Source organism: Salarias fasciatus, chromosome 7 (assembly GCF_902148845.1).
Source record: "Salarias fasciatus chromosome 7, fSalaFa1.1, whole genome shotgun sequence".
NCBI lineage: Eukaryota > Metazoa > Chordata > Actinopteri > Blenniiformes > Blenniidae > Salarias > Salarias fasciatus.
The window spans coordinates 22,593,212-22,611,319 of NC_043751.1; the positions used below are offsets into that span (position 1 = coordinate 22,593,212).

General features: G+C 43.1%; 1 protein-coding gene across 2 annotated transcripts in view; it reads right to left on the reverse strand.

The window, feature by feature from the left end:
• The window catches only part of necab2 (N-terminal EF-hand calcium binding protein 2), a 137,911-nt gene that overhangs the window by 49,278 nt on the left and 70,525 nt on the right, over nt 1–18,108 (reverse strand). For both annotated transcript variants that reach the window (XM_030096063.1, XM_030096062.1), the window contains exons 6-7: nt 5,698–5,834; nt 5,135–5,259 (exon numbers count right to left, since the gene is read on the reverse strand). In XM_030096063.1, the coding sequence (XP_029951923.1) occupies nt 5,135–5,259; nt 5,698–5,834 (262 nt within the window). The remainder of the gene's footprint in view (nt 1–5,134; nt 5,260–5,697; nt 5,835–18,108) is intronic.

Below are 18,108 nucleotides of genomic sequence, written 5' to 3' on the forward strand. Positions count from 1 at the left end.
AGATGTTAACATCAGAGATGAACCGTAAATGTTTATGTTGACCATATTGGTTTATTATAGTCCTATAATGTAATCCCTGGTTACTGGATTTCCCTGAAACACTCTGTTCTTCTTTCAGTATTTTACTGTAAAGCGCTGCCACAGCTGATCATGTTCTTCCAGTCATTGTAAACAATGCAAATATTTTCAGATTTTGCAAACTGCATTGCCCATTGTTCATTCCCCTCTTAGAGTAAAGTGTGTGCACCATTTTGAACACACACCTAGTCTTCCATACTGAAGAGGGCCAAAGCACTGAACTGTTACTGTTATTATGTGCACCGTGCAGCAGATAGTCTCCATCTATAAATCTGCATCTCTTTCAGAGGTCAAGAGCGAGAAATCCGGGATTGAGTTATTAGAGGAAAATATTACTCAGCTGATCTATGAAAAACTATCCTTTTTGTTGCCCAAGGACAAATTCATTCATTATTCAGTAGCTATACTCAATTCCCGCTGTCATCATGGAAATGTTACATAATGGATAAAACAGCATGCTCGTACAAGTTTGACATGCAGCAATAACAGCCCTGTCCACACACTTTCATTTCACCGAGTAAGGATGAGGAATTTGACTGTAAAGAAGCAAAATGAAACTTATTTCAGCCTAAATGTGAAATTTAAAGAGAATGTCATGCAAGGAGGTGTGCAAACTTCAGCAGCCATCTAATTCAGGAAACAGAAATGCAATTCCTTTATTTTTTAAGCTTTTAAGAAACTAAAAAATTGAGCCACAGGTAGCTGTTTCAACTCTTCAGGCTGTTAAGATAATCAGCCATTAGCTCTTAATGTCATCTTAAATGCTTCTCTTCGAAAGTGGTAAAAATTTTAGTAGACTTTGAACGTCTTTCAGAAAACATTTCTAAACTACCTAGTCTTTATACAAAATTATTGCCTCAACAGTTTTACCATACAGCTTATTGTATGATTCAAATGATTAAATCCAATTTTAGAAATGTGTAGAATAATTCAGTGTTTTACCCTTCAATGCACTCAGTTTCATTATTTCTTTTCAATAACAATGTAGGCAAAAGGCATCAGGCTGACCTTTTAAAAGAAAATAACTAATTTTACTGAAAATGAATATCAAACACAATTTACACTCTGAAACGCCCTGGAGAAAGAAATCAGGTTTTAGTTTAAAATGAAGATTCTCTGATATCCACTGAGAGCTTTTTCCTTGTTACTTTATTGGAAGTGTATTTTTGCAGGAAAAAAAAACCAAACATATACACTCAATAGAAGTGCTTTTTGAGGACAAAAGACTGTTGCCAGGAATGGATTTTCCATTTTCTACCAGGCTGTTTATTTATAGTGGCGGACATATTTACCTTTATGATTCAACCTTTTGTTGCCTCCACAAACAAATAGCTGCATATCCAAAGCAATAAATGTACTGACATTTGTCTTCTCCCTGTTTTTATGCATATTTCTTTCCAAGGTGAGCAGACTGTATCGCGTCTGAAAATGAAAGAGGCTCCCTCCTCGCCGCTGTCACGGTACAGCGCGTGTTGGGCGTGAGGAGGATGAGCTCCTCCAGGTACACGACAAACTGTAAACTGCTTTTAGGCAGAATGAAGGGCCGTCAGTGCCGCGCTGCATCTGATCTAACACCGTCAAACAGCACACATCCGTGCGTGTGTGTGTGTGTGTGTTTTTGTCAATCTGCATGAAAAAAAAACAAAGATTTACAAAAGCCAAAGCAAAGCTGCTCTCAAAGGTTTGCATGTTTAACTGCATCCACAGGGTCGTAAATCAAAAAGTGCTTTTGTTAGTTTCCTCCTTTATATTGCTGAGCAAATTCAGCCTTGTTATAGGAAGAAAATATCCAACGTGGGAGCAAATCGAGGAAAGGATAGCATTCAGTTTCACTACATTCATGCACATCTGTACTGCTGTTGCTGTACAGCAACAGTTGAATGAATGAATGAATTTCAGTTTAATTTTAGTAGCAGATATCTATTAATATTTTAAATCATTAGAGGAAAGCTTGACATCTAAAACATAAATCCATTTCAGGAAATAACAAAGAACCTATTGGACAGCGTACATTTCCCTGCATGTTGAACGACGTGAGCATATTCTCCAAAACCTTCTACTTTCCTTGGGGAAAGCGGTGATTTCCCAGGGTTCACATGGTGTTTGTCACTCTGCTGTTACTTGTAAAAGCATCACTGACTCAGGGAATCTGACCGGGGAAAGGCGGGACTGTTGAACACAACATGACCATCGGGCTTTTTGAGATGCATTCCTGAGAAAGTGGCGTCATTTGAGTATTTGGGTTGCATAGAAAGCAAAGTCTGACTTGTTTGTCATTATCTACAAACTGGGGAGTAAAACTTGAGTTGATGTCCAGAGTGACAGTCATTACTTTGTGTTTTCGATCGTGCATCATAGATAAGAGGTAGGATCCGTAGTCTCGCTTGACACTGAGCAGCAGCATTCCATTCATCAAGACCTCCAGCTCAGGCAAAATGACACTTTGACCCCCAAAAAGAACATCATTCACCTTTAACTGGTGCTTTATATTAACATCTCACGTATTGAGTCAGGTGAGTTTTGTGTTTTAAAGGTGCATTAAGGAGTTTCCACGTTTTATGCGGAACAGCGCCCCCTGCAGGCCTTGGGCGTAACTGCAGCTTAGAGAAACACTCGTGCCTGTGCCTTGCGTGCACGGAAGAGGGGAACTCCTTCCTCGCTCGTTTAGTAGCGCTCAGGTAAAATGTAAGTTTCTTTTACCTGGTGGAGTCTGTGCTGGAGCTGTGGCAGTGCTAGAAGCCAGTCTTTTCTTACTTTCTGGAAGATCCTGCTCAGTTGTTGCTCACTAAGCATCTGGTGGAGTAATGGCGGACAAAACGAAACCTAACTCAATCAGGCCAGCCGGAGCGTGCATTACGTCATTCCTTTCAAATTCTCCCCAAAAAAATGCTGGTGCCGGACCGGCACTGCAACTTTCAAGTGACAATTTAGCGCTGTTAGCGGTACTTGTAATGAATATGTCAGGGCACACATAATTAAAAATGTGTAACATATTTATGGTGGAAAATAAGTATTTTTAAAGCTGAAAAACTCCTTAATGCACCTTTAAGCCTTTCACCCCACTTTAACCCGAATAATTCCTTTTTACTCTTCTCAAATGCCGCCTGTGTTGCGATTAAGCGATGCTGTATCACAACAATGTTTTCAGTGTCATTTCTTCAGTGAGCAATTTGCTGGAGGGGGGGGCAAAGCCTCAAAGTGAGCATGAAATAGAGCGTTAACCACCAGCTGTTAAAACACAAAAGTGAGAAAAAAGACTGTAACAGAGTCAAATTGAGATAGTAAGAGATCATAATGAGGGTTGTGGACGTCTTCCAAGAGAATAGTCAGCAAATTAATCAATCTACTGCTTGTTTAAGCTACTCTGACTTCTGCAATCCACAAAAACAGCGCGGCATAGCAGATTTCGAGAGCTCAGTGCTGACTGGACACGTTCACTTCAGCAGGTTTGATTTGCAACACTTTCAAGGATAATTTAACCACCTGTCAACATTCTCCCTCTTTTTTCTCCTCTCATTTATTTTCTGGCTCCTACACCCCTTCACTTCTCTGAACCGTTCTCCACTGCATCTGTTTGAAATGAATCTACGGCGGCCTTTCGCCACATCAAGAAACATCAAACCTGCTCATGTAGCTGAAACGTGTCTTTCAGTGACAGATAAATTGCTTGTGTGTGTGTGTGTGTGTGTCTGTGGGAGAGAGAGAGGACATGTATTTCTTACTGCTGCAGCAATCTAAATGAATTTACTCACACATTTTGAGACCCTATTGTCCTATATTTGAAAACAAACCATTTCTTTAAGGATGGACTTCGACTGCGGTTACAGTTTGGCAGTAATAATAGTTACTGTTGAGTTCAGAGGAAATTTGCAGGAAATTATCAGTCAATGCACTGTCATTTCTTTATTGTTATATGTTCGAAAAAAATAAAGCTCAAATGCAATATCCTTCGAATCATATATAGCTGTATGTGTGAATGCATTAATTCATATATACGTAAATCAAACTTTACTCAAGCCTCCAAAGTGTAGGGACCAAGACCGATTTGATCATAAAGATCTGGTTCTAGAAATAAGCTCCAATTTATAGTTTGAAACTCATTTTATGGAGCAGATATCAGGAGGTTTAAACTGGTGGTCCTTCTGTTGAAATGACACAGTTGATGTGTCTCGGCCTTAAAGGTGCATTAAGGAGTTTTACAACCTTAATAATACTTATTTTCCACCATAAATATGTTACACATTTTTAATGATGTGTACAATGTGCCCTGACATATTCATTGCAAGTACCTCTAACGGCGGTAAATTGTCACTTGAAAGTTGCAGTGCCGGTCCGGCACCAGAATTTTTGGGGGGAAAATTTGAAAGGAATGACGTAATGCACGCTCCAGCTGGTTAGGTTTCATTTTGTCCACCATTACTCCGCCAGATGCTTAGTGAGCAACAACTGAGCAGGAGCTTCCAGAAAGTAAGAAAAGTCTGGCTTCTAGCACTGCCACAGCTCCAGCACAGACTCCACCAGGTAAAAGAAACTTAAATTTTACCTGAGCGCTACTAAACGAGCGAGGAAGGAGTTCCTCTCCTCCGTGCACGCGAGCCACAGGGACGAGTTTTTCACTAAGCTGCATTACGCCCAAGGCCTGCAGGGGGCGCTGTTTCGCATAAAACGTGCAAACTCCTTAATGCACCTTTAAGTCCTGCACGAAGTACCAGAGACTCCATTTAAAACAGGAATGACATCTGGTGTAAGTTCATAACAGATCAAACATGTGTATCGCATGAGGAACCTCGTAGTAGAGGTCTCTGGTGTGTGTGTGTGTGTGAGTGAGTGTATGTATATCGACTATTAGTCAGAGTTTGATTTACTGGTCATAAGGAATAATGTAATCCCATGAAAGGCATGAGACATGACGTTAAGTACACAAGCGCTTGACAGATGGCCTCCATAATCATATTACGCTCTTGTGTGTGTGTGTGTGTGTGTGTGTGTGTGTGTGTGTGTGTGTGTGTGTGTGTGTGTGTGTGTGTGTGTGCGCGCGTCCGCTCGCATTCGTCACCTGAGGCAGTGTTGATGGTCCTGACAGCCTCCCTGGCGCTGACTCTGTTGTTAGGCGGGTAGTCAGGGACGGCGTTTTCTTGGCGCTTGTCTGACACGCGTGGACTCACTTTGGCAGGTAAATGACTGAAATAAAACGAGTCGGAAGTGAGAGAGTGAGAGGCGGGAAAGCAGGAATTAATTACACTTGAAGGAAATAGAGACACGGTGAGATTATGGAGAAAGAAGAGCGAGGTAATTTGGATTTCAACGACTGACTTAAACACTGGGAATAGAAAGAGAGGAATGATGGCAAGAATGAATGTGATGAAAGTGTGATAAAGGAGATGAAATTGGTTTCTGTTTGAGAGCGACGGATGTTTCAACCAAAGACGATTTGCACTTGAAACACAATCTGGTTACCATTCGAGTCGCTGACAATCTGAGTTTAACTCTCAAGCACACACACACACACACACACACACACACACACACACACACACACACACACACACACACACACACACACACACACACACACTTTATTATCAGACACAGCAGCCCGCGATGGACTCGCCTACTTACCCTGATTGGCTGTGCTGCTCATCAATGGCGTCCACTGCGCTTTCCACCGAATTCAGGAGAGACTGGATCTGATTGGCCGATTCCTTCAGCAGGAAACGGGTCACAAACTGCTCCACGTTGGTTCCTCTCTCGTAGACCTGGAGAAAACAAAACAAAAATAAATTAACTTTCAATCCAGCCAGTGATCTTTGATGCCCACTTATTGAACACATGGTCGTTGGGGGGCTGGAGTCAGTCCCAGCTCTCACTGAGAAAGAAGAATGAAACATCCTGCAAGTCGCAGAGACACAGACAGCCATGTGTACATCTCATTTAGAGCCATCATTCACCAAATCTAACGTACATGACTTTGACTGGACCAATAAAAAACTGTAACAGAAACCATATTCTTCACAATAGCGATGCTAAGAGTGTTGCTTAAGAATATTTTAGTATTTTTCATTAGTACCAGCATCATCTTATCTAAGGTCATCATGATCACCAACTCATACATTCAGAACTTTTGGCACAGAAGTAAAATTCACACAGAAGGGATTTGTTGGACTATATTTAGTAACAAAACTACTTCTTGAGATACCGTGAACCCAGAAAAAAGCCCAAGCATACACAGGGAGAACATGCAAACTCCATACAGAGTGGCCTTTTGCCTGGACTTCAGATGGAAACCTAAACACTACTCTTCTCCTTTAGAGGTTACCATGAAGCATTGTTGTCCTCGCGACAGATTTAGTAAATGGTCATAACCCACACAAACCATCAATATGAAGTCTGTGAGACGTTCAGTTTACTTCATGATGTCTTTTACACATCACAGCGCAGCACCACATCCAACATTCGCTCATTTGAACAGATTTTCCAGCAGGGATCTTTCAGAGATCCTTCTGTGTATTTGCTTGACAGCTGAAGTGTTTCTCAAGGTGGACAGGCAGCATGTAGGGAAGCCAAAAAAGACAAACATCTTCTATTTAGGGAGCACGTTTTGGGCCTAAAAGGCTCGTGCCAGAATCGAAAACCTTTCAGTCTAAGTTTGGAGGAAGCTCTGCAGGGATGTGAAAATGTTGTTTTGTTACTGTATGCTTTGGTTCAGAATCGGAGGCCAGGCTGACATATTATCCATTCTTCTTATTCAACACAAGGCCACAGCCCTGAAAAGGCCAGGAATCAATGGAATCTTCACCTGTCGACATCAATCAGCGTTATACTGATATACATGGACATTCATGAAGTCTGTAACTCTTACCAGAGCTTAGAAAGAGCTTATGGATCCATTGGTAATCAATTATCACAGGCTTGTTTTAAATGGTCCCAAGTGCTGCTACAAAACCATAATGGAAATCTATGGAAATGAGAATTTGATTTAACAGCTGTTTTGAAGGGATTCTTGGAGGGGGAAAAAAAAAAATCAGAGTAAGAAAAGTACAAAGAGAAGGGACAACCTGACGACGGCATCAGACAGGAGACCCTGAGCTGCTCTGCTGACACTGAACACATTCATCTATTAGAGGACTGGAGTGTTTCAGATAAGACGGGCTGCTGTAAGTCTGATGACCTTATCACAGCAACCTTTTAATTATTTAGGGATTCAACTGATGGCTAAGGAAAAAAAAAAAAAAAAAAAAGACCATCTTTCAAAAAGTGCCCAATCATTCGGAGGCACAGCAGACCCGTCCAGCTGCATGAGGCTCTGAGAGCGATCTATTTCTGGTTGGCTTTACACAGTGCTGAAAAATAATCCTGTAGTGTGATGGGCTCCTGCACTTGTCTGGTTAGTTTGGGCCTGACTTAAGAAACATCCTGTGTCATGTGTACAATGCATCTTCATGCAAAAAGATCGCATTTGTGGTTTAAATGCACATTGCAGGTGATCAAGTAAGAATAAAAAGTGGATTCAAACTGAAGCTCCTGTAGACACGACAAGGATCTGCGAGGGAAGGTATTGTTTCCTTTTCCATTTGAGTTTACCAGAGAGTAACTGGATGGAGCACTGAATGAAATGTAATACTATGGGATGTAGCTGTCAGAAGATAACACGTTGAAGTACTGCTGAAAATGAGAAAAAGACTTTCAACAAACAGTTTTTCTTCTGTGAGAACAAAAAAACAGTAACAATAGAAAGGCTCAGGAAAGACTGCAAGTCCCAAGAAGAGAGATAAGGCAAAACAATTAATGTTAAAGTCAGCATATAAAAGTCATATTACATTCACAGTACACTTAAGCAAAATCAGACTGTTTTTTTCACTACAAAATAAAAGTCACAGAATAGCCACATATCAAAGGCTTTGTGACATTGATTCGACTGACCCTGTGCTGACGACACACAACAATACCAAAAGAAACATGAATGCCTCGTCCATTATTGTCATAGATGCACTGGGCAGCCGCTTCAATGATCCTGCTCACTCAGCAACCCTCTGAAAACAGAAAATCAAGTAGGATCTACAGCCTGTTCCTGGTACAGGTACCTCCAGGATTGAACAGGTTCAAACAAGTCAGCTGGAGATGATTCAGTCAGCTGAAGGTTGTTCTCAATGAACCCATGGTGCTAATGGTGGCTTAGGTCAGTGGTTTTCAAAGAGCTCCAGGCTGGGCGAGGCATTAACTCCAGCGAGGAAATCCTGAGGACAAGAGATCATTGGAGGGAAAACCTTGGATAATTTCACCTGAAGATGATATAACAGTAATAGACTATATAGAAGAGATTAGTAAATTCAGGATTTAACTTCCCAACTCTGACAGGTTACAGTCAGGTGGCATGAAGGGGGTGCAATGAGATTTAAGGTGGCGTGCCATAGCTGCGTCAATGCAACTCACATTTATCTTCAACTGCTCAACAATGACACAGCGACTTCATACGAGACATTTCATATTCAAAGAAACTGAACTTTCGAGCACTGCTCAAGACCTGTGTAAGGCAGAACATCAGCCAGAATAATACAGAAGTCCCTCACTATCAAGAACCCGGCCATAATTGACTACACATGTACTCCAGAGAGCGGAGTCAGTCGGTCATGTCAGCTTTACTGTCAGAAGTCACAGTGCAGTGATTCAGAGAGGCAATTAAGGTTCCTGTGCAGTCAGCCATTCTCCGCTGCGCTCTAATCAAAGACAAACGCTCCCGCGGGACACTGAATCACACATGCCGTATTGACTTCCATTATCGCAGTCAATGGTTTCCACACACATGCGCACGTGGGTCTGAAAGCAAACATGTAGGCAACGACGCTCAAGCGCACAGAATCCTCATGTAGAACAGTCAAGTGAGGTTTCTGCTGCTGTTCGGGAGCGCCCAAGAAAAGAATCGAGCCGTTATCTGCTCCCCAGCAAACAGAACTCTCTTTGATTACATGTGTGGTGTCAAAATGCATTTCTCGCAAGAAGAAGAAGAAGAAGAAGGAGAAAGTTTTTGCAAACGTGATACTGCAAGCACACAAATGTGAAGCTGATCCATATACAGGACACACACATCCATATATGGACAGACACAAATAAACAAACAAAAATACATTTATAAGGTTTTACCTTCATGAATATGGAATATTAGGTGTGTGTACCAGATAGAGCAAAATACGAGCAGTTTATTCTAAAAGGGTTTTATGTGAGTTACGTCTGAAAATGCTTACGTTTTGCTTCATTTTGTTCTGTCTTAAAAGTGGTTCATTTTCAGTACGGATTGCCGTTCTTATTGTAATTCGACTGACCTTTATTAATAAATCATTTTTAGCATAATTAGTGCAGCATAAACTCAATCAGCTGATCATCTATGACTTTTATTTGGACTTTTATAAAGATAACCTTGTTTTGTAATTGCACTAATAATAATCTTTGGTGTCAAGTACTAATGGATAGATTTGCATTATTTTCTTTCAAATTGTATGTATTCTGTTGAGTGCTCGAAATAAATGAAGCAATAATTGTAAAAAAAAAAAAAAAAAAAAGGAATCTTTTCTCTTGCTCATTTTTTTCCCACAGCTTTGACCACGACAAATCATCTCTTACAGTCATTTACAAATGCAACTGTATAGGATCACATTCTTTTTGTGCATGTGACGCCTCACTTTAATCTTTCTTTCTTTCTTTGAACAGTACTGGGGAAATACTGTATGAGGAGTGCAGAGGCAAGTTCGGGACACTGGCAGTAAAGCAGAGCGTTGGCCCAAAGCAGAAGGGAAGGAGGAAGAGGGAGATCGAGGCACTGGTGAAGAGGCGGCGTCACATTCGAAGGCAGTGGAGGAAGGCGAGTTTAGAGGAGAAGGAGGGCCTGAAGCCGCTGTGGGAGGAGGTGAAGAGGAGCATCGCCAGCCTACGGAGGGCGGAGCGCATCCTGGGCAAGGATGAAAGTCAAACCTGCCAAGTCACGTAGCCTGTCCCTCAGAAAAGGGGTTAGGAACGACCACACCATCTTTGTCGCAGGTGGTGAGAAGATCCCGTTGCTGGCTGGTCAACCCGTCCGTAGCCTCGGTCCACCCTACACGGCAGACCTCTCCGACAAGCAGATGGGGGAAGCAGTGAGGAAGCAGCTTGCGGATGGCTTGGCAAGGATTGGCGGGAGCCAGCTCCCTGGCAAGTACAAAGTATGGAGCTATCAATTCATACTGTACCCAAAGGTGATGTGGCCGTTGAAGATGTGCGAAGTCCCCTCCTCAGTGGCAGATAAGATGGACAGGTTAGCAAACACGTTCATCAAGAAGTGGCTGGGTCTTCCAAGATGGCTTTCAGATGTGGGGCTATTTGGGAGGAACACGCTGCAACTGCCACTGCAATCCATCAGCCAGGGATACAGGCAGGAAAAGGCCCGACTGGTGCTGGAGCTGAGGGAGTCCACTGACCAGCTAGTGAGAGTAGCGGGCACCCAAGTGCGAACAGGGAGGAAGTGGAAAGCCCAGGAGGAGGTTGACATGGCCATCAGCATGTTAAAACAACAGGAGGTCATCGGAAGAGTCCAGGAGGGTCGAGCAGGGTTGGGGAGAGGCAAGGTCCCCCTCTTCTGGTCCAAGGCCTCCAAGGAGCAGCGAAGAGCGATGGTGGTGGCAGAAGTGGCAAGGACGGAGCAAGACAGGCTACGCATCAAAGCAGTGGCCCAAAGTCGTCATGGAGACTGTCTTGGGAAGGTGTCACAGACAGGCCCTTGTCGTGGTCTGACCTGTGGAAGATCCCCCAGGCCAGACTCAGCTTCCTAATCAAGTCCACCTATGACACCCTGCCTTGTCTTCAAAACCTCCACCTCTGGTTTGGCGTGGAAGAAAGCTGCCCCCTGTGCAATGCCATCAATGCTAGCCTCCAGCATATCCTATCAGGCTGCAAGGCTGCACTCTCTCAAGGCCACTACAGATGGCGGCATGACCTGGTGCTAAAAAAGCTGGCAGAGGTGGCAGAGGCATGCAGACAACAGTGCAACAGCACACCTCCTGCTCCAGTGAGACCGCCCATCCCCTTTGCAAGAGCTGGGGAGACCCCCAAACCCACCCAACAGAGAGCAACACCAAGACTCCTCTCACCCGGGGGTGAGTGGACCATGAGGGTTGACCTGGGGAGGCAGCTCCAGTTTCCCAGGGAGATAGTGGAAACATCGCTCCGACCAGACCTGGTTTTGTGGTCAGTCCCACACAAGACCATCCTGCTGGTGGAACTCACTGTCCCATGGGAACAGGGGATGGAGGCTGCCAACGAACGCAAGCGTTCCAAGTATGCAGTCGAGTGTCAGGAGGCTGGCTGGAAAGCCCTTATATGCCCCATTGAGGCGGGGTGTAGGGGCTTTGTGGGATCCTCAACAGTTCGCCTGCTCCGAGACATTGGTTGCGCAGGAGCAGGGAGCCGGAAAGCCATCAAGGAACTGGCAGAGGAGACAAAGAAGGGCAGCTTCTGGCTGTGGTTAAGGAGGAGAGACAGTGGGTAGGGGCAGAACACCTAGGGCATCAGCTCCGCCAACAAGAGATGTTCTGGGGTTAAAGTAGCGAAACATCCGCGACTGGTGGTCCCCAGCTGATGACCCGTTCCTGCCCATAGGTTTATAGGGGAGTACAATTGCATCGAGTGCACTGGTGGAGGTGCGTCAGGCAGTAACGCCCAGCAGGCATACCAACAGCCTGTATCTTCAAACCATGGTAACTGAAAGCAACAGCTGTTTCCAGCAGATCGTAACAAATTCATGGAAAATAGTAATAATCAACAATAACAGAAAAAAAGTAAGTTGGTTAAACTGGATGTCTGGTAATAATTTCTTTCACAGTTTTACCTAAAGAAATCACAATCATTAGTGTAAAACTGAGCAATGACATATTTTAGTAGTGTCCTTTAATGAATTCAATCCTTCAATGCTTCTGTAACATCGAAACTCAAACTAGAGCACGTGTGTGGACCTGGATGCACCTCTGCTGTTCATTTACTTCTGTATTGTGCATGCCAGGAACTTTTTGATCAAATGTTCTAAACTTATATTAAGTTACATTTGCATTTATCTTCCTGCAGGAAAACATTAAAAACACAATATGCCGTCACAGTTAACACAAATACATTATGTATCCAACTGTTCTGGCTTATTGCAAATCATATCTCTTCCGCATAAAATCTTGCAGCCTCTGTGCCTGCCTTACTTTTTCTTCATTCCCCCGAGTGTGTCCCATGGGCCTGGTTACAAAACCCAGGGTAGAAAATCTGTGATCTATAATTCACACAGCTCACCGACCCTGAAGGAGGCAGCAGCACCTCTCTGTACACAGCCTGCTGATGAGCCACAGTGTGTATTAGTCCCAGCATCGGGGAAAATCTGTGACTACGAGTGTGTGTGTGTGTGTGTGTGTGTGTGTGTGTGTGTGTGTGTGTGTGTTTGCATGAGCTCTTCATCTCCCCTCACCTGTAAGTCTCGCTGTGTCTTCTTTCGCTCATCACCAAAATCATGGGTTGAAATAGTTTACAAGGGGAGCGGTCTCAAAGTATCCACGCTTTTTGTAAACACAAATTGGAGCTGACGTGAATTTTATGAGATGAGAAAAAATTAATGAGGTGGGAGTTATTGACTGAGCCAGCGGGGGACACAAAGGCCTGTGAGTGTGTGTGTGTGTGTGTGTGTGTGTGTGTGTGTGTGTGTTGTTCTTTCTACCAGATCTTACTTGTTTTATCACGTCTTTTTGAGGTTAACAAAATTACCTCATTACCCTGAGAAAAATGCACATGCACACACACGCACACACTTTTGTGATGAGATGGAGGTGGCTGATTACAGGAGATTGTCGAAGGTGGTAATCAGTGTTTACAGGGAATGGCCTCGTTGGGGGAAATTACCCCCTCTTCAGTGTCTAAGCAGTGAAAAGCTTTGTTTCAGTGTGTGTTTGCCTTGAGTATGACTGGTACGGCCATCAAACACAATCAATTTCAACAATTACCATGCAAACACGTTACCTTCAGTTTGAGTTTAAGAATCAAACTGCAATTCAAACTCATGATAATTCTTTATTTGACCATAAAAGTGTGAGTGCTGACAAAGTGAGTCAAAAACAGCAACTTTAGCAAATTTAGAAAAAAATTCTAAATTCACTACAATCACCGAAGCTTCACTGGTCTCTGTCTTTTTTGCTGGTGCCGACTGTTTGCATCAGCTTCAAAAAATCTCATCAGTTATTATTTCACTAAACTGTTCACTAGACGCGGGAGCGCTTCAATTATTCAGAGCTACGTAATCATGTCAGTCTGTTTTCACAGTATCGGTGATGCATTAGCATGAGAACCAGCTGACATGCTTGATTCTTTCTCTTCATGCATGCTGGGAGTGTTTCTCAGCAGTTTCCCTGCTACTTTTCTTTGCCATGCGTGGCTGTTTCTTACGAGTGTACAGCCTTCATAGCATTATTGTCTTCCTCTTAACTGATGTGGAATCAGCTGAACTTAAAGGTCAAATCAATTACCGAACTGATTTACACAGTGCTGACAACTGAAACATCCCAGCAACAGCACAATAATAAACAAATAATGTGCCGGCGATGACAACACAACCAATATTGACAAGGATGTTGTCAATATCTTAAATATGAACAATATACAAATATTGAAGAGATTACATTCCCTGCTGATTGTTCTTGAGTACGAAGGTCTTAAAGCTCACAAAACCATCTTTTGATTCCTCCTGTTTTTACGCGTCACTCATGCTATTATTTTTAGTTGATCACCTGCAAACTGCCCACTAACTGGACGCAGAATCAATGTGTCACTTAGCAACATATAATAAAACTGAACTACTCTCTTTCTGCTAAGTGTCAGGTCATGATTGGGCTTTAATTTTCTCACATCAGGAGAAGAGATTCTCATTAAATTCATTTATACCAAGAAACTCCGGGTGGGTAAAGGTCACCATTAGCACCTATCCACAGATCTGTGTCTCCTGGTGTGTAATTAAATGGTTCTGAACAAGGAGGCAGTGTCTCATACTCATGGAACCTCCAATCAAGAAAAATGACACGGGGTCATGTCGTGATTGTAGTGCTGCTACGTCAAAATTACATGACAACAGTCTTTATGGTGTCAGGGAAAAAAAGGAAGGCGTTGATTCACCGATAATCCCTATATCCTTCAGCTTAGTGTGAAGGAGCTTGATGAGTCTCAAAGGACTGAAGTGGAGCTGGAGCTCTCAGAGGGGAGTGGACCGACCATCAGGTCCAACATGAACAATCCATAAGACAATGCGGCTCTGCGTCGTGAGACCAACTCTCCGGAGCAGTGAAGAGCCTCAGCACAGACAGGCTGCACAATTCACTTCAATGGATTTCTCTGCATTTTCAAAGTAATAAAAAAGAAACAGAGTGGAAATTTCCAAAGACATGTTTGAGATATTTCGAGCATGTATATGACTTACGGGCTGATTCCTGCAGGAAGCACAGAGTTAGGATGAGACATTCAGCCTGAATCACGAGCTCACCGACTGACTCTTTATGCTCGATGTCCAGCGCTACTTGGCAAGTCAAATACTGCAGTGGACATTTTGAAAAACCGAAAATGCCGGCTGTCAATTTCCCTAATTGGTAAAGCCAGAGAAAGAGGTTGCTGCCCTCGTTGCTGCCAACAATGCAGCCTCTGTATTATTCCTCTATTCATGCATTATTCCCATCTCTTCAACATTTGCCAGGTTTGTTAATTTCAACCCAACTTTTTTTTTTTTTTTTTGCTTTTCTGTTGCCATAGAAATTGTTGAGAGAAACTTTGACTCAGGCCCTGTTCCCACAACAACGTTTCAATGAAAAGAAAGGTTAAAAAAAAAAAGGTACGTTTTTTTTTCTTTTACCATCTCCATGGTGGCAAGATTTGTAGCGTTTTTCGAAAAAGTTTGAAAGTTTCGCTTTCACTGACCCCGAACACCCAAAACAGAGTCTCAATGCTGCCCCCCAGTGGAGGTAGGGATGTATGAAGGCAGTAAGGAAAACATGATTCATCTTCATGTGTAGATGGAGCATAAAGGAGCTTCAAGAGTTAACTGGAGCTTCACTGTGAGATCAATAAGTCAAGATGGACGTGCAAAATCAGGCCCAGCAACCTTTTAGAGGCTACACATTTCCCTGCTGCACCGTCCTCAGAGTCACTCCCACTTTCTCACGCTGTCAAAACAAGCAGCTCAATAATTTCATCGTGCCACTCTTCATCCAAGGAGCTTCCTGCACACGAATCCCGAGCTAACTGCTGTGTGTCCTTCAAAATTAAACACGTCCTGTCCATTTGCTTATCAAAACCCTCCTTCTCTTCCAAGTCCTCCGAGACTCGCGTATTCACTTTTACATACATCTACTAAGTTGGTCTTGAAGGGTTTGATTGTTTTCCCAGTTTTTCGGTGCCATCTGCCATAATCACTAGAGTTTCGTCAGCTATATACAAAAATGTCATTTCTCCAGACACTTCATCTCTCCGTATTGAAACGTATTTGGAATTAAACACTATTGAGGAGGACGGAAACCCCCCGTTTCTCCTCAAGAAGAGAAGAGCCCCTTGTGTTTTTTTCTATAATGCAGTCTGTGAGTTTGCTGTTTCTGCACTTCCTTTCAACAGTTCTTCAAACAGCATCAGGCTATCAAGGTGTGCTCCCTGGAGAATACCCACTGCTGCCTATTTTTAGAATTTTTATTACTTTCTATTGGTTTGATCTTGCTTTCCAAAGCAACCAATATAAGTTGTTTTTGTGGCAGCGAGTGTGACTTGTTTCCTTTAAGAAGTAGAGCTGTTGTTTTACTCAGCTTTTATTCCACGCGTCCCTCTGGGGAGGCGGCACCTGTTTCATGACTGAGGGTTTCCGCGTGTGCCGGGGAAAACGGAGGTTTGATCTGTGCTGGGCGGCTCGAGCGGCACTCCCCGGCTGGTGCGATGCCTCTGAAGACCCCCACAAACCCTGCTTCAGCTTCACACATCCACCAATTAAAATGGTTTCCTAGCAACGCAAGTCAATATGTTTCTAAGCAACACCGTTTTGAGCAGTGTGGAAATTACACCGATCAGCCAGAACATTATGAACGCCTGTCTGGTGTGCAGGTCGACCTCTTGCTCTCCTCAACAATACAAGTATGGACACCCCTAAACCCTTTGAAGGCTTGCTGTGGTTTCTGGCAACAAGTTATTGGCAAGCAGATCCTTTATATCAGAGATGAAAAGGCAATAATAATTGCATTATTTGAAATTAATGCATACTGGTTGGAGATATATTGTTTGTCTATCAATTCAGTTAAGTTGCCATAATCCTCTTGAGACCCTGAGGGAGATGTGCTCGTTCACTATTTGATTGTCTTTTAATGAATATTACATTTTTGCCTCCCTCACAATGATAAAAATGTCATTTTTCTGATCTGTAAGGTGAAGATCACACTCTCCAGTCATGTAAATCCCACAGATGTTCACTGAGAATGACATCTGGGGAGTTTTGAGACCATGTCAGCACCCGTAAACTCACATTTTTCTTCCTCGAAATGTTCCTGTTGTCATTTCTGCTTTGTGTGCAGTGCATCAGCCTGCTGGAAGCGGCCATCAGGGAATACTGTTATTACCGTTGTAAAGGATCTGCAATGATGCTTTGGCAAGCGCGATGTGTTGGAATAACAGTCACATAAATGACAAGGTTTCCAAACAGAGCCCTGCCAAAAGAATCACATTGGCTCATCTTCTTCCCATAATGCATCGTGGTGCCAGGTGTTCCCCAGGTGAGCTGCCAACATGCACTGTCTCGCCCAGCGATTGTGTATATGGTCTCACCTCACAGCAGGAATGTCATGGGTTCAAGTATGGGTCAGAGCCTTCCTGTGAGGAGTTTTCATGTTCTCCCTGTGTGCGTGGGTTTCATCCAAGTACTTTGTGCTTTCTCTCACAGTCCAAAAACATGCATGTGAGGTTAATCGATGACTATAAAGTGGCCTAATGTGTGAGTGTGAGTGCTGTGCATATATCCCGGCAACAGGCTTATTTTTTAAAATATTTATTTTACTTTATTTTTGTACCTGTGCCTTTTAGCTTCAGTAATCCCAAACTATCAGTGTTTCCAGCGTGCAAAACAGCATGAGCACAAATGGCACAGTGCGAAAGGACAGAGGCAAAGGAGAGTGTCGCCAGGAAAAACAAAGCATCTGTGAGCCCGAGGACCTTCTCGTGATGAACGCATCCCAGCTGGAACAGTATCTGGCCCCTCAGAGTTCACCCGAGTGAGTACACTGCGCTGCAGTGAGTGTGGAGCCGAGCACTAATGGTGCAATAGGACGGCTGACCACCCTCTGCTCCTTCTCTGGAGACATCAGCCGGGCCATTAGCATGACACTACGCCAAGTGTGGGACTTGTGCACATGCACGCACACTGCACCGCAAGCATATATTCTCCGCAGGGGTTGTTCAGCCACCATTCGTTCTACTCTTACTTTATAAAAGCTTTTTGTGCTTCTGCTGCTCGCACAGTTATTTTAAAGACTCTGCTTTCAGACGAGCACACACAAGTGCTTTGGAATAAATGTAATTACGTGGAGAATAGAGAAATCGTTCCTGAACTAAAAAGGCTTGATTTGCAGTAATTAAAGCAGAGAAACAACACCAGAACAGCATTTATTATGCGATGCAATAAACTTCTTTCCAAGAAAGTACAAACTCTACTAAGTGCATTTTTTTTTCATTCCGTAAATTTGATTTGTTAGAATCAGTGATATTTGCAACACTTAAGCTTTATTCTATTCTTTACATAATCAAGCATAATCCAACAATATGTTAGAAATGTACCCAGATAAGTAAACTATTCAATATCTAAGACTTAATCTTCTTTTGACTGAGTAATTTGTTTTTAACTGAGAGGGACAGCTTTCACCAAATTTGGCTACTTAAAGGTGCCTTAAGGAGTTTGCACGTTTTATGCGTTTGGGCGTAATGCAGCTTAGTGAAAAACTCGTCCCTGTGGCTCGAGTGCACGGAAGA